This window comes from Halichoerus grypus, chromosome X, assembly GCF_964656455.1.
Source record: "Halichoerus grypus chromosome X, mHalGry1.hap1.1, whole genome shotgun sequence".
NCBI classification, from domain to species: Eukaryota; Metazoa; Chordata; class Mammalia; order Carnivora; family Phocidae; genus Halichoerus; species Halichoerus grypus.
In genome coordinates, this window is record NC_135727.1 from 16692157 (window position 1) to 16718847 (window position 26691).

At 52.9% G+C, this 26691-nt stretch overlaps 1 protein-coding gene and 1 long non-coding RNA gene across 9 annotated transcripts in view; one reads left to right on the plus strand and one right to left on the minus strand.

The window, feature by feature from the left end:
* Positions 1 to 272: 272 nt before the first annotated feature.
* Positions 273 to 6461, plus strand: LOC144380419 (uncharacterized). 4 transcript variants are annotated; one of them, XR_013444556.1, is made up of 3 exons: positions 273 to 1618; positions 2875 to 2993; positions 3780 to 6461. It is a non-coding gene; the product is annotated as an uncharacterized LOC144380419 (long non-coding RNA). The 4 variants fall into 4 exon arrangements; XR_013444554.1 differs by lacking the exon at positions 273 to 1618 and adding an exon at positions 1789 to 2449 and having other exon boundaries at positions 3493 to 6461; XR_013444555.1 differs by lacking the exon at positions 273 to 1618 and adding an exon at positions 1789 to 2449 and having other exon boundaries at positions 3496 to 6461.
* A 6239-nt stretch (positions 6462 to 12700) lies between these two features.
* The window catches only part of ZNF75D (zinc finger protein 75D), a 51816-nt gene continuing 37825 nt past the window's right edge, over positions 12701 to 26691 (minus strand). The window contains exons 6-10 of one of the 5 annotated variants that reach the window (XM_078064274.1): positions 20498 to 20702; positions 17947 to 17982; positions 17483 to 17640; positions 14845 to 14961; positions 12701 to 14558 (exon numbers count right to left, since the gene is read on the minus strand). In XM_078064274.1, the coding sequence (XP_077920400.1) occupies positions 20695 to 20702 (8 nt within the window). In that variant the 3' untranslated portion in view covers positions 12701 to 14558; positions 14845 to 14961; positions 17483 to 17640; positions 17947 to 17982; positions 20498 to 20694. Of the gene's footprint in view, positions 14559 to 14844; positions 14962 to 17482; positions 17818 to 17946; positions 17983 to 20497; positions 20804 to 26691 lie in introns of those variants that run through there. The other 4 variants (XM_078064275.1, XM_078064276.1, XM_078064277.1 and 1 more) reach the window with 4 other exon arrangements.

The window sequence follows — 26691 nt, forward strand, 5'->3', positions numbered from 1 at the left end:
GCTTGGGTGGGACGTCCCCGGTTCCTGATCCTAGCAAGGGCTTCTCTTCCATCCGCCCCAGAGTAACCCGAGTGGTGGGGACCTCCTTTAACTCTTTTATTCCTGGGTCGCCGATTCTCCAGCCTCTCAGTGCAGGAAGAATTTCTTGGGAGGCCCTAGTAAAACTTCAGATTTTTGGGCCCCTCCCCGATACCCTGACGCACCGCATCTCGCATGAGCTGGAGAATTCACATTTTATTTTATTTTTTTTAAGATTTTATTTATAAGAGCGGGAAAGCACGAGCACAAGCGGGGGGGAGGGGTGGGCCTTGGGCGGGAAGGGCAGAAGGAGAGGGAGGAGCAGACTCTCACTGACCAGGGTGGCCCCACGGGGCTCCAACCCAGGACCCTGGGATTATGACCTGAGCCAAGCAGCCCCCCCGACCCCCCGAGAATTGGCATTTTATTTTATTTATTTATTTGAGTGAGAACACAAGGGACGGGCAGAGAGAGGGAGAAGCAGACTCCCTACCGAGCAGGGAGCCCCTCTCGGGACTCAATCCCGGGACCTCGGGACCACGACCCCAGCCCAAGGCAGAGGCTTAACCGACTGAGCCACCCAGGCGGCCTGAGAACTCGCATTTTAATAAGCTTTCCTGGGCTTATGACTCTGGTCTTGTTCTCGCGGGTCACATTGGCCTTGAGCTACCTTTCTAGTTTCCTTCTTGAAGACCCGAGCTTCGACCTCGCGCCGCCCCGTGCGCGCCTCTCCGCCCTCGGCCACCAGCAGAGGGCTCGCGGGTGTTTGGGTCCCCCCCGCGGCCCGCCTCTTGTCTTCCAAGTGGCCCCGCCGCTGGGGTCACGTTTTCCCTCCCGGGTGAGTTGGCGCCAGGCCAGAGACGATGCTGTCACTGGGGAGACGTCGTCCTCACATTGGTCCCCAGCTGGTGCCGTTGGTGTTGGGACACCAGACTTTAGTGCCGGGACTTCCCTGGTGGGAGCAGGACAGAGAGGAGAGAGCCGCCTGCGACTGTGCCTCCCAACCCCGGGCGGAAGCGGGTCGAGGGGCAGGCGCCCCAGCGCCCCGAACGCGCAGAGGCCACGGCCCTGGAGACAGCTCCCCCGGGCTGGGGTTGGGCTGCTGCGCTGGGACCCGGAGCCCGGGGCACGCCGATCCCGCTGTTTTTGCTTGCCCGGGGCGCCTGGCGCCTTCGACGGCCGTCCCAGCTGGTTTCAGGGTCGGGAGACCTAGGAACCCGACCCTGGCGTCCGGCCCAGGCTCCCAGGAGCGCAAAGGCTCCGACGAGACCCCCCAGGAGTTAGTGCGCCTGCCGCCAGGCGCGGGCCCGCCTCCCCACCTCCGGGGCGCAGCCTGGTGGCCTCCCGCCTGCTCTTGGGGCTTTTGCCGCTGGGCCCCGGGAAAGCGTCGGGCGGCTCCCGGAGCTTTGCCACCGCTCGGTGGCTTCGGCCTGAGATGCGCACCCTGGAGCGGGTCCTAGAGCTGTTGGTGTCCGAGCGGTTCCCGGCCTTCCCGTCCCAGGAGATCCACAGCCCGGTGCAGGAGCTGCTTCCGCAGAGCTGCGAAGAAGCCGTGCCTCGTGCAGCGTCTACGCGGACAGCTTGCGGGATGAGGGAACAGGTGAGAGAGACCGCGAGAGCGGGCTTTTATCTGGTTTGGGTTGGTCCGGAAGACGGAGACACCGCGGGCTCTCAGTCCCCGTTCGGGTTTTCTGCATCGCCCTGGGTAGACCTCACTTGGGCCAGTGACTTTCTGTAGATTGGTCTGGAACTTGGACCCTCCGGATTTCCCGCGGGCGCAGAGCGAGCGGCAAGAGCGCCTGTCCCCACCGGGAGGGGTGTTGCGGCTGCCGGCGTCGGGGTCCGCTCGCCCTGGAGCCGAGGGGTTCCGATCCTGGCTCCGCTCGCTGCCCACTGACGGCGGGACTTTGGGCAGCTTCCTGTCCCCCCTTGGGCCTCCCTTCCCCGTGGCTCAAAGGCCCCTGGGGTGGTTTTGAGGACGAAGAGGGGAGCAGCGTGTACGTGTGACGACACTGCTGGTGCGTCGTAGCCGGAGCTGGAGACGCGGCTGGCCTGGCGTGGTGGCCGCGCCCGGAGTGCCCGCGACCCGCGAGGCTGAGGCGGGAGGGTGGCGCGGGCCCCGGAGCTCTGGGCCGGCGTGCGCTGTGCTGGTCGGGGTGCGGGCTCCGTTCGCAAGGTCGCCGTCCCTCTGGCGAAGCTTCCAGAAGCGGGAGGCCGCCAGGGTGCCCGAGGAGCGGTGGGCCCGGCCGGGTCGGAAACGGAGCGGGTCCCGATCGGCGTGGGGCCCGCAGTGGGCTCGTGCCCGTGCAGAGCCTGCGCCTGCAGCCTGCGCGACAGAGGGACACCCGTCTCTAAACCAACCAGCGCTTCGCTGTGCTTCTGTCCGGGTCAGCGGTCCGGCCTCGTCCGCGGAGCTGGGTCTCAGTTAATGGTGAGGTCAGAGAAACTGTTTGGCCCCGAGGCTCTGAGGTCAGGCTCCCCGGCCCCCCAGGTTAGCCGACCTAGCGGTGAGGCATGGGGGCGACCGGAAAAGGGGGGGAGGGAAAGAGGGAGTGCAGAACTTCAGGAGATCTGTGCGGGACAGGTGTGCACTGGGAAGGGGGACCCCCCGTGCCCCCCACATACACTCACATACTCACATTTTCACTCAAACCCCTGTAGCTTAAGCCATTCTTTTTCTCTTGTTGTGTCCGGAGTGACTGACCATGGTCTTCTGTGGACTCTGCCTTCAGATCCTTGTAATAATTTCCCTTGCCTTGTTGGGCCCTTTTATGATGGTAAGTGATGGCAGGGTGATTTTAGGTCACAAACAATGGGCTTAGAACAAAAATGCTTTTAAAGCAGCCTTTGCTTCAGGGAACAGCATGCAAGTCGCTGAGCTTCAAGCCGGAGCCCGATGACACTCAGGGAAGCCCCCGCTGCATTAGCCACGAAGCCTCAGCTCCAGAAGAACCCACAAGCAGTAAAGGATGCAGGTGAGGAACAGAATGGGCAGCTGGGAGGAGAGGAGGGCTTTGGATGGCCTCCCTGACACCAGCCCATAGAACATAGCTGCTAACAAGAGGGAGTTTCTGAAGTCAGTTTCTGGAAGGACCTCAGAAATAGTGGTTTGGATTTTTCTGGAGAAGGAGGAATTTCTTAGTAGTGTCCCTCTTTTAAATTAAAATTTAATTTTGACATTATTATAGATTGACATGCAATTGGAAAAATGGACAGGTATCCTTTACCCTTTAGGTAGTTTCACCAATGGTAACATCTTGCACAAACTATACTACAATCCAGGATATTGACATGAATACAGTCTGGATAGAGAACAGTTCATCCCTGCAAGAATCCCTCCGGTTGCTCTTTTAGAGACTCAAACCCAACCCCGCCTCCTCCTGCCCATCCAGCTCTTTTATCCAGTCCCTGATCTCTGGCCCCTGGCAACCACTTATCTGTTTCCCTTTTTTTTTTTTTTTTTTTTTTTTAAAGTAGGCTCCAGCCCAGGAGCCCAATGCAGGGCCTGACCCCACGACCCTAAGATCAAGACCTGAGCTGCTATCAAGAGTTGGGCACTCAACCAACTGAGTCACCCAGGTGCCCCAGTCTGTTCTCCCTTCATATAGTTTTGTCATTTCAAGAATGTTTTATAATTGGAATCCTATCATCTGTAACCTTTTGAGAATGGCTCCCCCCCACCCCCCACTCAGCATAATTCCCTGGAGACTTTTGCAAGTCATTCTGTGTAACAGTATTTGTTTCTTTTTATGTTTGTATAGATAGACTGCAGTTTGTTGAAACAGTAACCCGGTGAAGGACATCTGGGTTGTTCCTAGCCGTTGGCTATTACAAAGAAGCTGGTATGAACATGTCATTGCTATTTTTATGATCGATGCTTTATCCGATAATTCTGACATCTAATTAATTTTGGAGTTAGAGGCACTTGATTGTCCTTTCTCATTCAGGTTGAGAATTTCCTGGTTCTTTGTATGAAGGATGATTTTCCATTGTGTCCCGGACATTTTGGGTATTATGTTAGGAGCCATTGGGTTCTATTCCAACTTTGTATTTTAGCAAGCAGTCCTCCTGTATGGTTTGGCCTGCAGGTCCTGGGCTACTCCTGAGGGCTGTGGCTGTAAGGACAAGATGATTTTCAGAGCCTCTGTGGTGCTTTTTTTTTTTTTTTTTTTTTAAGTAATCTCTTCACCCGGTATGGGGCTCGAACTCATGACCCAGGGATGAAGAGTTGCATGCTTCGCTGACTGAGCCAGCCAGGCGCCCCTATGTGGTGCAATTTTGGTATGCTTGCTTTATGCTGCTGCTGGGACTTCCACGTGTGCCTGTGGATCTTGCTTGAGGAAATAGAAGAAACCTATCCAGGCCAGCCTACCTCATGATTCTCGGTGGGGAAGGGAGCCCACTGCCTTCAGAAAAAGCAATGTTTCCAGTGTTGGGAGCTTTGGGAGGCAGGATGCCCTCTGCCAGTGGAAGGTGGGGAGCATTCTGGTCCAAGCCCTTGTTGGGGCCCGATCCCCTGTGCTGGGGCCTCCCGGCAGCAGAGCGTCTCGGGGTGGGCATTTTCGGGCCCAGCGGTGAAGGAGAGGGTTGCTGGGCAGGCTCTCTGTTGTGGTGGGATTCCCCCTTGCTGGTGTCCCTCGGTTTCAGGGTGCCTGTCTGGGAGTGGGGAATCTCAGGCTGGGTTGAGAAGGAGAGTGCGTCCTGGGCTGGGTGCTGGCTGTGCTGGCATGTCCCTCGCTCATGCCCCCGTGACAAGGTATCTCTGTGTCAGGAGGGAGCCTCGGACAGGGTGGGGCATAGAGTCCTTTTCGAGGTTGGTGGAGGGCCAGCTGGATGATAGGAGGCTTGGAGCACTGCAAGCCAGCGGGGAAGAGAGCTGTTATTCCTTTCCTGTGTCCCCATCATTTCAGATATTATTATTTTTTTTTTTTTAAAGATTTTATTTATTTATTTGACAGAGAGAGACAGCGAGAGAGGGAACACAAGCAGGGGGAGTGGGAGAGGGAGAAGCAGGCCTCCCGCGGAGCAGGGAGCCCGATGCGGGGCTCGATCCCAGAACCCTGGGATCATGACCTGAGCCGAAGGCAGACGCTTAACGACTGAGCCACCCAGGCGCCCCTCATTTCAGATATTATTAACCCCCAGTTGCCTCCTCTTTAGAGTATTTAGCCCTGAGGAGCAAGGGCCAGGTTTGGGGGAAGGCAGACCATGTGGTAATAATCCATAGGATGCCACAGAGTAGGGATGCTGTTGTCATTGGGATTTCTCTCACCGTCATCATTATCTGTCCTCTGACTTCTCTCCCCCGCCAGGGGGCCACGGGAGACAGGATGATGGAACCAGGTGGTATGGAAGATGCTACTGTGTTCCCCCCACCCAGTGCCCTTCCTCCTTGCTGCGTGCTCCTCTCCTAGGGGCTCTTCCTGCCACCTGCAGAGGGTTCTTTTGCTTGAGATCATTGACATGTCTCACCCCCACCCTCCACATTTTCCTCCCGCCAACATCTCAGATGTGGCCCCGCTCCCCTTCTCCCCCATGAAACCTGTTCTCAGCAAGCCCATATTTGCCCCTTTTGTGAAAATGAGTAATGGGAAACCTCACTAAAACGGAGTCAGGAGGCTTTGGCAGAGGGACCTCTCAGCCCCTTCGACTCTCGGTCAATTGCAAACCTAACAAGAACAGCCGGACTTGACCATACATGGACTTGAACTTGCACATGGATACCACTCTAGTATTCCAGCCAGAGGAAGAGATACTCTCCTTATCCCCCTCCCCACAACAGCTCAGGCATCATACTCGGAACCACCAGTTTACTCCAGTGGACTTTTAGTTTATAACAGCCTTCCCAATTTACCCCTTTTCTCCTTAAAAAAGCCTACCTCTCGGGTCACCTGGATGGCTCATTCGGTTAAGCGTCTGCCTTCGGCCCAGGTCATGAACCTAGGCTCCTGAGATCGAGTCCTGCATCGGGCTCCTTGCTCAGCAGGGGGCCTGCTTCTCCCTTTGCCTGTCCTGCTCTCTCTCTGTCTCTCTGACAAATGAAAAAAAATCTTAAAAAAAAAAGCCTACCTCTCCTTTGTTCCCCAGACCTGCCTATGGCTTTACCACAGCTTGTTTGCCCTGGATTGCAATTCTCTGCTATTCCCAAATAAACCCAACTTTTGCTGGTAAAATAACCAGCAGTTTTTATCTTTAAGGTTAGCACTCTATTCCATGGCTCTGCGAAGAGGCATCCCTTGATCTCACGTTGCCTTGTCTGGGAGCAGCTCCACATCGGCCACGTGGCGCAGTAGCCTTGCTCTCAAGCCTCAGCTGGAAGAGCTTAAGTAAGGGAGGCTGCACCATAGTGGACGCCCTATGGCAGGTGGAAGGAGTAGAATCCAGTGATAGCCCCCCCACACACACAGGATCCATCTCAGATACTGTGCTTGCTCTAAGTTGTTTTTGTTTTTTTTTTAAGATTTTATTTATTGGGCACCTGGGTGGCTCAGTCAGTTAAGCGTCTGCCTTGGGCTCAGGTCATGATCCCAGGGTTCTGGGACTGAGTCCTGTGTCAGGCTCTTTGCTCAGCAGGGAGCCTGCTTCTCCCTCTGCCTCCCTCTGATTTTATTTATTTATTTGACAGAGAGAGAGCACAAGCAGGGGGAGTGGAGAAGCAGGCTCCCCACTGAGCAGGGAGCCCGATGTGGGGCTCCATCTCAGGTCCCAGAGATCACGACCTGAGCCGAAGGGAGACACTTAACCGAATGAGCCACCCAGGCGCCCCTCTAAGTTTTTTTTTTTTTTTAAGATTTTATTTATTTATTTGACAGAGAGAGACACAGCGAGAGAGGGAACACAAGCAGGGGGAGTGGGAGAGGGAGAAGCAGGCTTCCTGCGGAGAAGGGAGCCCAATGCGGGGCTATCCCAGGACCCTGGGATCACAACCCGAGCCAAAGGCAGACACTTAACGACTGAGCCACCCAGGCGCCCCTCCCTCTAAGTTTTTGACTCCTCAAAATTTCAAGGTACTTTTTTTTTGAATTCTCTTATATATCTATTCTCCATTAGTATCGTTAGACCCTTCTGTAATGACAAAAATTTCAGGGGAACTGGCTCAGTGTTCCAGCTTATCAGCTGTCCTGTCATTTGGGAAGGAGGGTCTGTGTGCTCAGGGATTTTCATCAAACATTCCTTATCATTTTGGAAATTGGGAACCAAGGGTTATATCCAAAACAGGAGATTGTCTAAATAAAGTACGATGTGTCAGCGCGATGAACTATTATGCAGAAATGTAAAATAGTGCCCCTAAAATATGACAAAAAGCTAATCGCTGGATTTTGGTGGAGGACATACAATGTGCCTTGCCCAATGTTTCCAGCTTTTCTGTATGTAGCAGAGTCCTCATGAGAAACAGCTGGGGAAAGTCTTAACAAAAATCATGGTTCATGCTCACCCAGGGATGCAAAAAAAAGGGGGGAGAGGGAACCCCATAAAACAAGACCTATGTGCCTTACGATCAGAAGTGCATCGAAGCACAGGGAGGAAGGAATAACCCTTCCATTTGCTTGCATGCATCACGTACAGGAAGTGAGTCACAGCTGTGAAAACCATCATCACTAATTCTGCCAAGGGGTCACGGCCCCTGTTTCCTTTGCCCGGGACGGTCTCCACTGTCTCCACGTCACTCTTCAGCCGCTGTGCTGCCCCAAGTCGAGCCCAGCCCCTTCGGGGGCCGCCAGAGACAGACAGGAGTCCGGACCCCCACCTCCCGGCGCCGGGCTCGTCGGAGTCTGTGGACGGCGGAGGCAGGGTTTCCTGCCGCTCGTGGCGGGGCACCTGCCGCTCGGGCTGTGCCTTCTTCACTTCATCTTCCTCTGGGCCCCAGATCCCTTTCTGGCTACCCATCTTTTTTTTTCTTTTTCCTCTCCTTCTGGAGTTTCCCAGTCACCTGTAGTTCTATTTTATATCGACGCATAAGAATTAGGCTCTTTTTTATCCTATTAAACCCAGGTTTCAGGGTGTCACCCCCCCCTCCACACTGTAACCTCCCCCGGGCGGATCTGCCCGGCTCATCAAACCGCTGTTGCTCTTCCTTGAGGCATTGCGCCTTGAGCCCAGGACAGTGAGCAGCCCCGGACACTCGGGGGCCACTAGAAAGGCACCCCAAGGGGAGCCCTCGCCCAGCCCCCAGTCTTGCGCCCCTGCTGGCAAACGTCCCAGGCGGAGCTCTTGTCTGCTGCTTGCGTGAGTTGGTGCTACACGGAACATCACGGGTAAAACACCCGGCACAAAAAAAATAAACACAAAATAAAATGAAATATAAAGCACTCAGCGCAGAGCCTGGTGCACACGTGCGTGTGTGCCGACTGGGGGCAGATAAAGCTGGCCCAGCTCCTTCCTTGTAAGTCCCTGCGCCTGGGGTCAGTGTGAGGTAACACTGGCAGGGCCTTCGGGGAATCACCTGCCGTGGGAAGTCAGGATTGACGACCTCCCATTCTCTCCTGGTGGTATTTCAAACAGCAGGTCCAAGCCCCTTCCTCCAGGATCCCGTGAGGTCACGGCAAGGGACAGCTAAGTTTTTTATATTCCTACTTTTACATCACATACTATACACTTTTTTTTTTTACTTTTATGCTCTGATATTCCTGCAAAAGAAACCGGAACAGAGTTCAACTGGTTTTATATACAAGTGAGGTCGATGCCGGGGACAATAAAGATCCCTGGCCCCTAAGACCCCGTGGAGACAACAGAGTGTCTGTGACACCGGGACCCTGCGCGAGAGCCATGCCTCCTCGTGGCTCAGGTAGCCGGAGAGGCTATTGGGAGGCTCTCGGGTAGAGAATCAATCAGGACCACATTTATATAACAATGGAAACAAAGTCCTAGTACCAGACCTAGGGTGTGAGGTGAAAGAAGTTTTATAACAACAAAAATCACTGAATTGTTTGATTTTTTCAAGAAGTCGCTTTATCTAAAAATTTTTACTGCAGCAATTAAGGAACGTATGGATCCAAACATCATAATCAGAAATTTGAGGTTTTAGGGGCACCTGGGTGGCTCAATTGGTTAACCCGCTGCTTTGGGCTCAGGTATGATCCAGGAGTCCCGGGATCAAGCCCCACCCAGGGTTGGGCTCCCTGCTCAGTGGGGAGTCTGCTTGTCCCTCTTCCTCTGCCCCTGCCCCCCTGAGCGTGCACATGCATGCACTCTCTCTCTCAAATAAATAAATAAATAAAATCTTTAAAAAAAGAAATTTAAGATTACTGTCGAATCACTGTATCCACACACACAATTTTAGAATGCGCAAAATCACCCCTGCTGGTTTAAGAGTTACAACTTCTCCAAACATTTTACAAGCCTTTGAAATGACTAAGTCTTAACATATATTACAGGAAAACCTACTAGCAAATTTCTTAACAATAGAAGAATTCCTAACTCTGAATATCAGGGGCTCAAGAATATCAAGAACAGCTGAATGGGGGAAAAAATGCATGTATTTTGAAACATATTTGAGCCTTCAATCTAGCTTGCGAGCACTTTTAATAAAAATTCACTTCCAAAGGAAGTCTCATTTCTTTCTGATAATATTATTTCTTACTAAGAATGGATTACATACATTTCTTCCACAAGAGAAAAGGCGTAAGGTTACCACTCGCCTGACAGTGACACACAGTAGGTGTGCAGAGTACGGCTTAGTGAAATTCAACAGTGTCACACGATTGTTGCTGATGAAAAATATTTGGACTACACCAAAAAGAAACCTGATAAATCTTCCAGTGAACATTAATATCCTCAATTTATTCCTTACCCTCATAAAGAATATCTGTGAAAAACCCAGAGCTTAATGGTGAAAGAATAAATGCTTTACCCCCATGATCAGAAACAAGACAAGGATATTTTATAGATTTCCCTATTCTGTAACAGAATCATATAAAATGTGGCCTTTTGTTTCTGGCTTATTTCACTTAGCACAATGTTTTCGAGGTTCATCCATGTTGTAGCATGGATCATTACATCATTCCTTTGCATGGCCAAATAATATTCCATTGTATGGATATACAATTTGTTTATCCAATAATCTTTTTTTTTTTAAGATTTTATTTATTTATTTGAGAGAGAGAGAATGAGAGAGAGCACATGAGAGGGGGGAGGGTCAGAGGGAGAAGCAGACTCCCTGCCGAGCAGGGAGCCCGATGCGGGACTCGATCCAGGGACTCCAGGATATCATGACCTGAGCCGAAGGCAGTCCCTTAACCAACTGAGCCACCCAGGCGCCCTATCCAATAATCTTTTGTTGGACATATGGTCTGTTTCTTCTGTTGGGCTATTATGAATAAAGGTAAAATTTACATTTGTCTGCAAGTGTTGGTGTAGACACGCTTTCATTTCTCTTGGGTATATGCTAGGCCATTGGTAATTCTGTTTCTTATTTGAGGAACTGCTGGACTGTTTTGCAAAGTGTCTGCACTATTTTACATTCCTATAACGTATGAGGGTTCCACAGTGTGGAGGTTCCTTAAAATTTTTAAAATAGAGCTACCCTATGACCCAGCAATTGCACTCCTGGGTATTTACCCCAAAGACACAGATGTAGTGAAAAGAAGGGCCATATGCACCCCAATGTTCAGAGCAGCAATGTCCGCAATAGCCAAACTGGAAAGAGCCGAGATGCCCTTCAACAGATGAATGGATAAAGAAGATGTGGTCCATATATACAATGGAATATTGCTCAGCCATCAGAAAGGATGAATACCCGGGGCGCCTGGGTGGCTCAGTCGTTAAGCGTCTGCCTTCGGCTCAGGTCATGGTCCCGGGGTCCTGGGATCGAGTCCCACATCGGGCTCCCTGCTCGGCAGGAAGCCTGCTTCTCCCTCTCCCACTCCCCCTGCTTGTGTTCCTGCTCTCGCTATCTCTCTCTCTGTCAAATAAATAAATAAAATCTTTAAAAAAAAGAAAGGTTGAATACGCAACTTTTACATCAACAGGGATGGGACTGGAGGAGATTATGCTAAGTGAAATAAGTCAAGCAGAGAAAGTCAATTATATGGTTTCACTTATTTGTGGAACATAAGGAATAGCATGGAGGACATTAGGAGAAGGAAGGGAAAAATGGGGGGGGGAATTGGAGGGAGAGATGAACCATGAGAGACTATGGACTCTGAGAAACAAACAGGGTTTTAGAGGGGGGATGGGTTAGCCCGGTGATGGGTATTAAGGAGGGCACGTACTGCATGGAGCACTGGGTGTTATATGAAAACAATGGATCGTGGATCACCACATCAAAAACCAACGATGTATTGTATGGTGACTAACATAACATAATAAAGTTAAAAAAAAACGTATGAGGGTTCCAGTTTCTCCATATTCTCTCCAGCACATGTTAATTTCTGTTCTGTTTTGTTTTTTGGCTAAGCCTAGTGAGTGTGAAGTGATACCTTGTTGTGGTTTGGATTTGCGTTTCCCTAGTAACTAATGAGTTGAGCATCTTTTCATGTGCTTGTTGGCCATTTGTATATCTTCCTGGAGAAATTTCTATACAAGTCCTTTGCCAGTTTCTATATTGGGGTTTTGACTTTTTGTCATTCAGTTGTAAGAGTTCATTATATATGTGGGCTATTAGAATAATCAACTGATTTTTGCCAAAGACACCAAGACAGTTCAGTGAAGAAAGGAAAATCTTTTTAACAAATAATCCTGGGACAGCTGGGTAAGCACATGCAAGAGGATAAAAAAGGACTCTTACCTCACATCATATACAAAACTTAGAATGGATCAAAGACCTAAATGTAGGTCCTAAAACTATAAATCTCTTAGAAAAAAACATAGAGGTGAATTTTCATGACCTTGGATTTGGCCCTGGTTTCTTACCTACCATTCCAAAAGCACAATTAACAAAAGAAAACAAATAGATAAACTGTGCTGCATCAACAATTTCACAATTTTTGCACCAACGGACACCAGGCGCCCCTGGGAGAGGCGCGGTAGGCGGTGCGCGAAGCCGCCCCTCCGGGGACCCCGGAGGCCGAGTCAGATGGCGCGCGGCGAGGGGACAGGCCCGGGGAGGAGGTGACCGGACGTGGAGGGCTGCAGCGGTCCCGCTTCACCGGCGGCCGGAGGGGCGGGGAGGATCGGGCGCCCCCAGATGCGGGCAGGCGGGTTGCGGGGGTAGGTGGGGGTGGCGCAGGACCGTCCCCGCCCGGCAGGGGGCGCAGGGACAGGCAGCGGCCCCACCGCCCGGCACAGGCGTGCCCGCCGCTGCGCTGCTCCCCCGGCTCCGCCCGCGCCCGGGTCCCCCGGTCGTTACCCCCCGCCCCCGCAGGCTGGCCGCGTCCCCACAGCGCCTCCCCTCGGCCTCGGCCCGCTTCTCCACGCCGCACGTCCTCACTCGCGTGCCCACTTCCCCGACGGCCTGTCGCGCCCCGCAGCCTCCCGGGGAGGGGGGGGGCTCTGTCCGGGGAGCCGGCGCCCCAGTCCTGCTGAGACGGGCTGGGGCCTTCAGTCCCGCACAGTGTCCGCAGCCGCCGCCCGCCCGGCTTTACCCCACCCCGCCGAGGGGCCCGGCCATGCACACTTCGGGGGGCAGTGCGAAGAGCCGTTACCTTCAGGGGGCTTGGAGGGTATTGGTACCAGACGGAGAACCGGTTCCCAAGTCAGGTTCAGCTGCTCGCCAGTGAAAAAGCAATACTCGAGAAACAAGTGATGGTGGGAAAGGAAAGGTTGCTTTATTCAGGAGGCCAGCAACCTGGGAGGATGGTGGGCAGAGGTCTCAAAGACCATCTTCCCCGTGCAGGGGGAGCCTGGGGGTTTTAAAGGGGAAGGCTCGGGAAAAGGGGGGGGGCTGTGCACAGGAGAAGCAGGTGCCCAGGTGGTTAGTCCTGTGTTGACATGTCCTTGGACAGACTTGCTGACATCAGCGGGGGCTGTTTTCCAAGGCACTCAGGCCTTATCTTCTGGGAAAGTCTAGTCCTTCACTCCTCAAGGCCAGTGGGCTGCAAATCTCAAGGAAAGTAGGTTAGTTCCACTACAGACCAAGGGACTTAGGTCAGTAAGCAAGGAACACCTGAGCTTAAAGCAAGTTCACTCTTGGGCTCCTGGGTGGCTCAGTCGTTAAGCGTCTGCCTTCGGCTCAGGTCATGGTCCCAGGGTCCTGGGATCGAGCCCCGCATCGGGCTCCCTGCTCAGCGGGGAGCCTGCTTCTCCCTCTCCCACTCCCCCTGCTTGTGCTCCTTCTCTCTCTGAAAAATAAATAAATAAATAAAATCTTTAAAAAAAAAAAAAAGTGACTGTGACCCGTGATGTACCTGGGAGTCAAGGGAAGTGCTCTTTGCCACTGTTAGGGAGGCATCTGCGTGTTGCTCCAACACCCAGTTAGTGGGAACAAAATAGGAAGAGCGTACGTCTCCACGTGACTCAAATGTCTCATAAATACAGGTCAATGGGACGCATCCTTGTTTACTGGGAAACTGGCCCTAAATCTGGAAGGACTGCTCCTCACTTACACCTACGTCATGATTGGCGTTGGACAAAGACATTTTCATCATAACAATTAAACAGATCTAGGACAGTGGTAGGAGTCGGTGAATACTCTAGAATTTGCATGCCTTGGAAGATGGGTTTGAAACAGAGTAAAACACAAAGCTGTCCTTAGGAATAAGGTCTGGCAAAACTGTTCTTCCGAGATAGCCTCGTGCAGGTGAAGGTTTTATGAATAGCGTTGACTGATGGGGTGTAGGAACTGTTTCCCTCAACCTTTTGTCGGAGGATTCTTCTCTCAAGTGAGCGGCTTGGTGCATCGTAAGACCTGCTTGCTTTACAAGCTTGTAGAACCATGACTACACTTGCAGGGACTCTCCTTTCTGTGTTTTTATAAAAATGATTAACAAGGCTTGATCTCTGTCTGTAGCTTTCCCCACAATACTCGCAGATAAATGGTCTCTCTTCAGTGTGCGTTTTCTGGTGCAAAGTGAAGACCCCTCTGCCGGCTAAAACTTTCTCCACTACTGGGATATTTATGGGGCTTTCCTCCTGCGTGGATCTTCTGATGTCTCATAAAACTTGATCTATCACAAAACCTTTTCTTATAGTCAAGGCGCTGGTTCGTTTCTCGCTGGGGATAGGCTCTCTGGTGCGCTATGAGTTGGGACCCCTGAGTGGACGGCTTGTTACACACAGAGCATTCATAGGGTGTCTCCCCTGTGTGAACTTGATGGTGCCTAAAGAGGTCTGCTTTACGAAGGACTCTTTTCCCACTTCCAGGCACTTATGAGGGAGCTCTCCCCAGGGAATTTGCAGGTGCTTATTAAGTAGCTTCTCTTTAGCAACACATTTCCCACACTGCATACGCTGGGGTGGCCTCCCTCTGGGACTGTTTTGCTCCTGGGCTGTGGGGCTGAGAGGTCTTTCCTGCTTAGAGCTCTCGGCTGTCTCTCGAAGAGACAGGTTCTGACGGTGGACAGGCATTGTGCAATCTCTGGGTAGCTGTTCTGCTGGGTTTCCCAGTGGATTCGTTAGCCGTTCGGAGAATCTGGGCACATTGGGACCAAGAAGCACATTTCCATCTAAAGAAACAGAAAATGGATACATGCCCTCCAGTTTTTTTTCTGCTTTGACATCTTTTCTTCATTTTCTCCCCCCACCCCCGCTCCCCGTTATCAAAATTTGAGGGAAGGAATAGAAATCACAGATGTCACCCTGTTCCCAGGAGAGTGGACATGGGGACTAAGAAGAGGTCCTCGGCAGTTTGTGGGAAGACAGAAACTCTCAAGTGGCACCCTGAACCTCTTTACCCCGGGATTAAGGTTGAACCTCTCTTTCTTCCCGAGCGCCCGATGAACCCTCGCCCACCTATCCTGGGGTCTTGGAACTGTTCTTTCACTTCCTTGGAATCCTGCAGTTCCCGGCACTTCGGCTCTTCTCTGTGCTCCGCTGGGCACCCCGGGTCAGGCTTTGGTCTTGGCTCTCCTGGGCAGAGACGGGAGGAGGGGTGCATGGAGTGGCCACGGGTTTCTCCCGAGTCCGGGCTGCTTCCTGGCCACATGGCCTCTCAATAGCTACCTATTTCCTTCTCACAGTTGCCTCACCAGGAGCCTCTGACATGTCATTTTTGTTGTTTTGTTTTTGTTTTTTAGGATAAGAACAAAACCCAAGTGGATGGAACTAGAGGGTATTATGCTAAGCGAAATAAGTCAATCAGAGAAAGACAAATACCATATGATTTCACTCCTATGTGGAACTTAAGAAACAAAACAGGATCACAGGGGAAGGGAGGGAAAAATAAAGTAGGACGAAATTAGAGAGGGAGACAAACCGTAAGAGACTCTGAACTCTAGGAAACAAACTGAGGGTTGCTGCAGGGGAGGGGGTAGGGGAAAGGGCTAACTGGGGGATGGGCACTAAGGAGGGCATGTGACGGAATGAGCACTGGGTGTTATATAAGCCTGATGAATCACTAAATTCTACCTCCGAAACTAATAATACACTATATGTTAATTAATTGAATTCAAATTAAATTAAATTAAATTAAAAAAAAAAAGAACAAGACCTAAATGAGGGGAGGGGAAGATCCCACTGTCCTCCAGTCTGTGGAAGGAGAGCGAACCAGTTCTGGGGTGATGTGAATGCACATCATTTTGAGAGTGGATTTAGGTGAAAGCCAGAACACGAAGTGACTGCCTACAGAGCTGGCTGACAAAAACAGAACCACTGGCTTGCTGACTGCCACGTGAGGGAAGAGCAAGGCCGGCTCCTGACCCTGTCGTCAGTTTGCGTCCCCCAGCCTGTGCTCACAGCCCCTGTCAGCTAAGGCCACTAACCATCCCCTCCGGCCCGTCCCCCACCCTCCTGACCTCAGTTCCATCCTCTACTCTCCTACCTCCCATAAAATACCATCAGGAATGCTGAACGAACGTGATGCTTGTTAAAAAAGGTGTGCACAGAGAGCAGCCCTCCTTCTGTCTGCCAACCTGGGGAAAACAGCCATGGCGCTCGTCCCAAGACAAAGCTGGTGAGCGAAAGCAAGCAGAAACTGGCTCTCTCTTATGTTGTGCTGGGAGCATAAATGGACACAATCATTTGGGAGGACATGTGACCGTATCTATTAAAGTTTTACATGTATATGCCCACCGACGAACTGTTCCTATTCTAGAAATTTGTCCTACCAACACAGGCCCATAGAAGGATGCTCCCTGCGTTTTATAGCTTTGGCTCCAGGGTATTTTGGTCAACAGTCAGAAGTCATGGCTCTATGCCTACTTCTGTTGGTGAGTCTCTTCTCCTCATCCTCATCACCAGCCAGTCTGGGTTACCACATAACCAGCCACCAGATGGGTTGTTCTAGAAATGAGCCTAAGTGCACAAACGCACCCTCTTGTATTGGCCCCTCGGTTGTTCATTTCTTCCCCGCAGGCTGAGATTCCTTAACTCAAAAGCCTGCTGTTGGTGCCAAACTCAAACTCTCACACATCCAGTGATTTAAAAATTAGCCCCCAGGGGCACCTGGGTGGTTCAATCGGTTAAGCGGTTAAGCGTCTGCCTTCGGCTCAGGTCATGGTCTCAGGGTCCTGGGATGGAGCCCCATGCTGGGCTTCCTGCTCAGCGGGGAGTCTGCTTCTCTTTCTCCTCTCCCTCTGCCCTTCCCCCTGCTCATGCTCGCTCTCTCTCACGCGCACTCTCTCTCTCAAATAAATAAAATCTAAAAAAAAAATTAAAATTAAAATTTACCCCAGAAGCACACTGTTAGCCATTTAGACCCTGCCTACTTTGCATATCGCAGAAAACTTCACCCCCCGATCTGCCAGCCATTGAAAAGATGGAGCTTTTTTTGTTTTGTTTTGTTTTGTTTTTTGTTTTTTAATTTCTTTTTATTAGTTAACATACAGTGTTACATTAGTTTCAGGTGTACAATATAGTGATTCCACAATTCTATGCATTTCTCAGTACTCACCACTGTAAGTGCACTCTTTTTTTTAATTTTATTTTATTATGTTATGTTAATCACCATACAATACATCATTAGTGTTTGATGTGGTGATCCACGATTCATTGTTTGCGTATAACACCGAGTGCTCCATGCAGTACGTGCCCTCCTTAATACCCATCACCGGGCTAACTCATCCCCCCACCCCCCTGCCCTTTAGAACCCTCAGTTTGTTTTTCAGAGTCCATCGTCTCTCATGGTTCGTCTCCCCCTCCGATTCCCCCCCTTCATTTTTCCCTTCCTGCTATCTTCTTTTTTTTTTTAAACATAGAATGTATTATTTATTTCAGAGGTACAGGTCTGGGATTCATCAGTCTTTCTATAACCCCACGCGTCTGCAGCCCTTCAGAATTCTCTGGCCCATCAACTGCCCGGTGTGCTACTGGGCTATAAGATCATGATAGACACAAGTCCCCTCTGTGAGCCCTTACTCCCTGGGGAGTTCCCTTGTCCTTCCTTTGGGACTCCGGACTTCTCCAGCAAGCAAACCCCACGGATGCCACAAACCTTGTGCTCACTACTGCCACCTCCTGGTCATATCTTTTTCCTTGCTCCGTCCCCAGATCTCTCAGACCTTCTCCAAGCGGTAAGAAGGATGGGATTTTGGTGATCGGGAGGTAGACATGAGGACCTCCCAGTCAGTGGGATGAAGCATATTATATCACCTTAAACAGCGATGAGAGAGGGGTCGTTGCCTTTGTTGCCACTAGGTGTATTTTATTTGTTGAATTCATCCTATATCTTGTTGAATATACTGGACCTTCCTGTGCTCTAGAGAGCAAAGTATTACAGCCAAGAACAATATTGCTGCTGGGCATCGTATGTGATCTTGGTACTTGGCGCTGTTGCTAAGAGGAGCAAATTAGCATGGGGAATGGGGATGCACATGCAGAAAGATTTATATTTAAATATGACTGGCTAGGTTCTGCCCCTGGTCGCAGGCATATACACAGACCCCAGATTTTACATACCTTGACGACAGACCAGAGATGTAGGTCAGGCAAAGACTGGAATATAAATAACAATATTTTATATAGTTTGGCTTTGACCATAATAGATACACATACGTACTTGTGGGTTTTTCCTCTGTCACCGCTATTTTTTTTTAAGTAGGCTCTACACCAAACGCGGGGCTCGAACTCACAACCCTGAGATCAAGAGCCACATGTTCTCCCATCTGCATGAGCCAGCCACGCGCCCCCCTCTCTCACCTCAATTGAAAACGAGACAGAGTCCATGTCTTCTACATCCCCAGGACTCGTTAGAGTAAGCTACAGAATACGGGACCTGGACAAACTGATTAACTGTAGAAAGGGGCACAAAGTTGTCGCCAAGCAGCCCACCGTAATGGTAGCAGTTGAATTCTGTGGGAGTTATGGCACTGCATAGACAGCGTAAGTCCTAGTGTTGGGTGTGCAAGGACCAAGCCATTGCCTCCAAGGAGAGCGTGGAATCCCGCCTGTGCCTCCCCCATAGTGGGCCAGGGACCTGGAGAAGAGAGGTGGCACTCCGAACAGAAACCAGAAGAGATGGGGGGGGGGAAGCCAGAGGTAAGCACCGGAGGGAGAATCATCTGTTAGCTTCAAGAGCAAATGGGTCAGAGTGTCTAGGAGATGTTCTCAGGTGGCCAGAGAGGGCCCTGGAAAGCAGGGAAGCCAGACAAAGTCACTGCAAGTTTGAGAGAGCTTTGAATCCACATAAAATAGTCATTTCTGACATGTTCTCTCCCAGGCTGTGCCCAGAGGACCTCGTGCTTTCTTATTCTACACAATCCCCCAAAGACCTCGACCATCTTAGAAGCTTCTGTCACCTTCTCTAAGCCTTTGGCTTGCACATCTCTATCCCAAACCCCAATCTCTCTCCTGAGCTCTGATTCCACATTGGCCACCTGAAGACCCATAAGCCTCTCAAATTCCTCACGTTCAAATCGAAAGTCACTTTGACCCCCGCCCCCCCAAATCTGACTCTCTTCTTGTGTTCTACCCAGTTCACGAGCCAGAAACCTGGATGCTGTTCTCAACGCTCTCTTCTCTATCACCCGAAGCCCAGCCGAGCACCAAGTCCTGAATTTTACACAGGCCACTGAGCTTTTGAATTGGTCCCACTTTTTTCACTCCATCATCATCAACACGATCCTAGTTTAGAAAATCATCCTCTCGCCTGTGGTGATTGCAACGACCTCCCAAATGGTTCCCAAAGTTGTTCGTGACCCAGGACGCTGCTTCTCTCTCCAGCCTCTTGAGGGCCGCTCAAGCTCCTCTGTGCCCCTCTCAGCACACATGCTGAGCATTCTGCCCAGAGCCCTCTCCCCTCCCCATTTCCCCCAGCCAGCCGCTTACTCCAACTCACCGCGTAGGTTTCCCTTCCTCCAGGACAACTTCCCTGTCTGCCCTGAGCTGGTCAGGCAGCCCTCCTATAGACCCCCATAGCATTTGCCAGTCCTACTTACACCACGTACAGGACCTACAGTCCTATTTACATATCGGAGCAGTGCCTAGTTCTTTTTTTCTTTTTCTTTAAGCAGTGCCTAGTTCTTAATACGTGCTCGTGGTCGAATGAATAAACGTTCAGATGTGGAAAGGGACATGGTTTCAAAGCCCAGGCACTGGGCTGGTTATGGATCGACCAGATACTAACGTTTTGTAACTCGGACTATTCTCGGTATGTTCATTTTTTATGTCTCTTTGTTTTCTCAGCATTTCAGTGTCTTAAAAATGCCAACATGTTGAAGCGGTGCCTGAGAGAGTTAGAAAGGAGGTTTCTGGCCACACTTGGGCCAAAGTTCATGGGGGCAGGGAGAGCAGAGTGGTGTTGGGTAGAGACAGGAATTGTTGGTAGCACTATGGGAGAATCCCCAAAGGGAAGGGAAACGCAGGGACACAAGAGCTATGAAGTCCAGCTGCCTTTCTCTGCCTGGACCTTCTCCTTCTAATATAAACTCTAGGAGGGTCTGCAGCAGAGGTTCTCAGACTGTAGTGCATACGGGTCCCACCCAGAGAGCTTGAGAAAATGCACCCCAGGTGACCCTGATACACAGAGGCTGCTTGCTACACTTGGAGAAATGCTCTCGTAGGTTCTGATCGAATGAGCTAAGTATTAGCTTTATACTCTGGTACGTGATTAAATCGTCTTCAAGGATCTGAAGCGAGTATATTCATACAGTACCAATCTGAACGAGGCTCTTAGGCCATAAGAGCAACTGAGGAACCCACAACATCACAGATCCCATTAATTAAAATGTGCTGGCAAAATCAGCCTTATCCAGAGTATCCATACTCCCCAGGGTTTCCTGCGTAACATTCTTCGTCAAAATGTTCCTGAGCGGGGTCATTAGCTGAAGGGGTTTTGAATCCCATGTGATGTCCCGCGCTTCGTTCCCAGAGAGGGATCCCTCCTCCTCCCCTTTATCGCAGTGGTCCGCTTCCATCCAGTACTCGGTGTTTCTAACCCACCCCCAAAGCTGGGGAGCTCTCCAGCTCTCAAACTACGAACCGCAGAAAGGAAGTCAACCCCTTGCCTTACCAGGGTCCAGGAAGGGCCGGCAATCCTCGGCAGCACCGTAGCCCAGCTCCGGCAGCCCCGCCTGGGGCATCCAGGCCTCTGCCACGGGGGCGTCCGGGGCGGGTCCCATCACTTGCAGTGGGGGCGACTCCAGGTGGACGTTTGGTAGTACGTGCGCCGGTCCCACTGGTACCAGCTCCTCCAACAGCATTTCCTGCCTATCGATCTGGGGGAAACGGCACAACCCGTCACTCTCCAGGCTACACCAGCACTGCCCGGTGCCAACAATGGGCGGGAGCCACCCACGTCGTTTTCATTTGCCAGGACCTGCATAGAAAAAAAGAAGACACTGGTGAAGTCAGTCCTGACGACACGCGTGATTCCACCCAGTATGGCTGAGATACCACACTTTCAGAATGGGACCACTATGAACAAGTATTCACGAGACAGCTCACCTACTTTATCTTTCGTACTCAGGCTTCTGACTGTGATGAGCATCTTACACTTGGAGCACATCTCAGTTGGGACGAGCCACATTTCTAGAGCTCAAGAGCCACGCTGGGCTGGTGGCTACCACACTGGGCAGCGCCACGATTAGGCCACAGGCAGATAAAATCCTACAGAGCAAGCCAAACCCAGGAGACAGAGAAAGGAAGGGCGCACCATAAATTCACTCTATGCTGGGGGGTGGGGGGGAGGCGGCAGGAAACTCTGGAAGACCCTGCTTCGGGCGGGCTCCCTGCAGAGCCCTATCAACACCCAGTGCCGAAGCCCCTTCTCCCTTCTGCCCGAGGTTCTGCCCTGTGACAGGGGCTTCTGAGCAGGGGGCCCTGGCGCCGCCAGCCAAGGCGGATGCGGCACGATGGCAGGTGGCTGTCAGAACCCGGCGGGCGCAGACAGCAGTGGGTATCATTCCCGGGGCGGAACTGCTCCGGGTCCCCACCAACTCTGTGGTGCCCCCGCAAACTGGCATCTAGGGAGAAAGAACCTGTCAACCTCACCCTGGGGCTCGTACAGACACAAGATATTTCTGCATGATTTAGCACGACTTGATACTTCTAGGAAAGCCCGCCTTTGGAAATCAAGCAACCACTCTATTGCTCAGATTTACTGACACGTGTGGCCACTTTGGAAAATCACAGAGCAGCCGTACCGGTGGCTGTCACTTTCTCTCTGCACAGGCGCAAGCACATGACAACCTCGTGAGGTCTTCCGGTGCAGTTGAGCCCCAATGTGTGTGTTCACATGGCACTCCATGATGACAAACTACATTCCCTTTCCTTTATATCCTTCCCTGGCTGCCCTTGACTCGGGTTGGCAACATTTTCTTTTTTTTTTTCTCTTTTTTATAAGATTTTTTATTTATTTATTTGAGAGAGAGAATGAGATAGAGAGAGCATGAGAGGGGGGAGGGTCAGAGGGAGAAGCAGACTCCCCACTCAGCAGGGAGCCCGATGCGGGACTCGATCCCAGGACTCCAGGATCATGACCTGAGCCGAAGGCAGTCGCTTAACCAACTGAGCCACCCAGGCGCCCCGGCAACATTTTCTTAGAATCAGACAGGAAACATTTTAGGCTTTGTGGGCCACATTCAGTCTGTATCTTACTGTCTTTCATCCTTGTTTTAAAAAAGCAACCCTTTGGGGGCACCAGGGTGGTGCAGTCAGTTAAGCATCCAACTCCTGGTTTTGATTCAGATCCTGATCTCATGATCCTGAGATCAAGGCCCACATCAGGCTCTACGCTTAGCGCAGAGTCGGCCTGAGATTCTCTCTCCCCTGCCCCTCCTGCTCGTGCTCATTCTCTCTCTCTCAAATAAATAAATAAATTTTTTTTCAAAACATTTTCTTAAAGATTCTATTTATTTATTTGAGAAGAAAGAGATTGAGAGCACAAGACGGGGAGAGGCAGAGGGAGAAGCAGACTCCCCAGTGAAGGGGGAGCCTGACAGGGGCTCCATCCCGGAACTCCGAGATCATGACCTGAGCCAAAGGCAGATGCTTCACCCATTGAGCCACTCAGGCGCCCCTCAAATAAATAAATCAATCTCAAAAAAAAAATAAAAAAGCAAACCTTTAACAGGTTAAATCTGCTCCAGCTCGCGGGGCGTACACACACAGGCCGTGGCCAGATCTGGCCAGCACCCCGCATAGCATGATATTGATGTTATTGGAGGATGGATGTGGGTAGGCTGTGCTCCCTATGAATTCCATTCCAATGTATTTAAGGGGACACGACAGACTATTTGTTATAGGAGGGGACTGGGTCTGATACCCGGAGAAGCAAGCCATACACTGATCCGAGCAGAAGACAAATAGAAAGGACCGGGCCGAGATCCTGGGGCCGAACAGGACACGGAGACAAACGTCTGACCCAGCGCCAGGGGCCTCCGCTCCTTCCCGGGGTCTCACCCCCAAGACGCCAAGGGCAACGCCCACCCTCGGCTCTGGTAGCCCGGCTTCTGGGCAGAAGTCCTCTCTCACGGACACGACCTTGCTCTGTGCTGCCGGCCCAGCGGCCCCACCGAGCTCTCTGTCTCCGTGGGCAGGATGCTGAGAACGGCTCTGACACCAGCAGCTCCAGGACTGGGTCCTGGGAGCGCGTGTTTGGCTCCAGCCGTGGACACAAAGCTCCCAGAGTCTGTGGAAAGCCCGGCGAGGCCCGGCTGCTTCTTCTTGCTGGAGCTGCCTGGAGCGTGGGCGGAAGGCCTCAGTCCGCATCAGACTCTTGAAACCCAGAGCCCATCTTCAGCGAGGCCTGGATCGCACAAGCCACGGCCACGGCCACGGCCCCCTTCTGGCGGGGTGCGATGGCTCTGGGGCCCCAAGTCTCAGATTCCAGTCAGGGGGAGCCACCCACAGCTGAGGACAGGACAAAAGCAGAAAGGGGGAACAGCAGTGGTTACCCCAGGCCAAGCTCACCTCCCTTCACTCGCTCACTTTTCACTAGAGCCCTAGCGCAGCAGAGCCTGAGCCTTCGGTGGGTTGGAGACGCTGAGGGCAAAGCCATGGACTCACCTCCTAGAAAAGTACACGGACACATCCAATTCTGCGGCCAGTTTCCAAAAGGTTCATAGCATGTCCAAGCCCATCCCCAGGCCCTCGAGCACTGTGCTGTCCAAGAGGGTAGCCACTCGAGCCACAGGGACATTCAAGTCCAAAGTGACTAAAGTACACAATTCTGGTCCTTGCTACATTTCACATGCCCCCCAGCCATCAGTGCAGGACGTTCTCTCGAGCAGCTTGGCTCTAGAATTTCACCAAGGCTGAGAACACCTGCCTTAAGGAGGACCCACCACCCACGTGCTGGCGTGACACCCCACTCCCAGTCTAATATGGGCTGTCTTCTGTTTCTCTAGATACACAGGCCACAGAGGAAATGGGGAGCAATACTGACAACTCTGGTGAGTCACCCTGAAAGTCCATGTGGCTCTGAGTCACCCTTGGTCACCTGCGGCCACGGGCATCTTAGGTAGTTAGAGCCTTGCTTCCAAAGGCTACAGATCCACAACCCTCCATTCTTCTCCACTCAAGGGCTGTGTACTTCAGCTGACATCAGCCTGACCCTCGTCCTGCGATGGCATGTCAAATGGCTTTCTCATGAGAACGATACACTGCCTCAGGGCGGGCCACCAGCCATCTGGTCCGCATGAGTAACCAAGGACACTGATCACGTTCATGGCACTGTGTCCACGTGCTGTTCAAAGTCTCCCGCATATGGCAGGTCACGTAGCCCTCACCCAGAGCGAGGACGTGGGGACTAATATGATGCCCTGAGTACAGAGGAGGGGACCGAGGTTGGAGGCTCAGGGGCACTGACTTGTCCCAGGTCACACAGTAAATGCCAGAGGGAAATGGTGACGAGGCTCCAATGCATAGACCTTGCAATGCCCATGTCTACAAACATCCAAATGTTCTAAGTGCAACGTCTGAGGCCACACTTGTGCTGACAGAGGTGGTCACAGAGGTGGTCACATACGTCTCCACAGGTCTCAAGACCTGTACCCAGCCACGTGCTCTCCCTCTATTTGCTCTCACACAACTCGGGGACCTGGCCTCTTCCCCGGAGGGGATCAAGTGAAAACATCCTCATGACTCTTCCTGCTGGGTCATGGAAAACGACACTGTTCCCATCCCATCCCCGGGCAAGTGTCTGTTCTTGAAAGATTGATTGATTTGAGAGGGGGAGGTGGCAGAGGGAGTGAGCGAATGTCAAGCGGACTCCAGGCTGAGCTGGAGCCTGACCTCACGACCCTGAGATCGTGACCTGAGCTGAAACCAAGAGTCGGAAGCTCAACCAGCTGAGCCTCCCAGGCGCCCCACCCCGCCAAGTTTCTTAAAGGACACCCAGTGTCTCTCCTTGTACATCAGCTTCAGAAAATTTCCTGTGGTGGATCCAACTGCGTGGAAGCCAACGGCAGCTGCCTGGCCTGGCACAGAGGAAGCGCTCAAGCAAGGCTACTGTCCCCACCACTCGTTCCTAGAAAGCTTCCACGTCCCCCCCAACCCCACCCCAGGCATCGAACCCTCCTCCCTGGATGGCATCCAGGAACCCAGCCGCGTGGGCTGTGGAACCGCCCTGACCATGCTCAGCCTCGCAGTTGGCCGCCCTCCCCAGATGGGCCCCAACCCTCCACCACGTCCAGCAGGGCCCTGACTGTCCCGCCGTCCCTCCACCCGCCCTTCCGCAGGGACCCTCACTGCACCCCGGGGCTCCCGGCTTCTCCCCAGATCGGCGCGAGCGAGCCCGCGCTCCCACGGCCCGCGGATAAAGAGGGTGTGTGCAAAGCGGGCACTCGGGGAAAGGCGAGGAGAGACACGTCTCGGGAACTTCTAAAAGCCGGTTACAAATCGGCCGCCCGGGGCGCGGGCACGGCCCCTGCGCGCTCCCCACGGGATGTCCGGGCTCCCCGACGGGCGCTCTGGGTCCCGGACAAGCCCGGGAAGGCCCGGCCGGGGCGCAGGGAGCGGCGGCGGGAACCCGGGCCGGACAGGGACCCGCCGCCCATCACTCGTCCCTGCGATCCTTGGAAGGACAGAGGCGCGTCACGGGTCGCGCCTACTCCCACTGCATCCCACGTCAGGGCGGGAGGCGACCGGGTCCCGCGGCCTCGGGGGACGAAAGGGGCCCAGCTCCCCGGGCAAGCGTCTCTAGGACGCACAGGGCCCGCCAGGAGCCGTCCCTTTCATTCCCGCGCCCAGGGACACACAGGGTCCTGCCTTCTGTTCCTTTCCCGTGTCCGGGGACGCACAGGGTACCGCTGCCCCTTCTATTCCCAGGCTCGGGACGCACAGGGACCCGCCTCGCGCCGCCCCTTCCATTCCTGCTCCCAGGGACGCACAGGGACCTGCTCCCTTTCCTTTCCTGCGTCCAGGGACGCACAGGGACGAGCCCCGCAATCGTCTTTCCATTGTCCGGCCCAGGGATGCACAGGGACCCGCGCCCCTTCCATTCCTGCGTCCAGGGACGCACAGGGACGATCCACGCGACGGTCCTTCCATTCTCCCGGCCACGGATACACAGGGACCCGCCATGCAGTGGCCCTTCATTCCCGGACCGGGGCACGCACGGGGACCCGCCACCCCTTCCACTGCCGGGCCCGGGGACGCGCAGTGGCCCTGTGCTGTCTCTCCTACCCGCTCCGCCCCACGGTCGGGGCTGGGGGCAGCCGTCGCGGGATGTGAGCCACCCAAGGGAGCCCCGCCACCCGCCCTCGGGGAGTCCCGCCACCCGCCCTCGGGGAGTCCGCGCCTCCGGCCCCAGGACTCCCTGCCTCCGGGCTCTCCGCTGCTGGGGCTGGGGCTGGGTCCGCTGCTGCTGGGGGTCAGTCGGCTGGCCTCCGCCTGATGGGAGCCACTGAGGCCGGGCGGGGGAGTCCTGGCGGCACCAGGGCAGGGCCAGCGGGGGTCTGCCTCACGTGCCAGCTCAGCAGGAGGCCGGGAGGAGGAGAGGGGCAGGCCGGGCGGGGGCCCCACTATCTCCCAAATCCGAGCTCAGCACTCTCTACCTTCCACCGGGCCAGGGGAGAGGTTCTTGCGAGAGCTTGTTGAACATTTAGAGTTCTTCACCACACCTGGACGCCCTGAGGCGTTGGCTCTAGCTTGGGCCCCAATATGGGCATTTTAATAAGTGTTCCTGGGGATTTGGTCCATTATTGCGCTCAAATTTGTGTTTTTGAGCTTTTTTTTTTTTTTGGTTTATGAAACATGACCTGA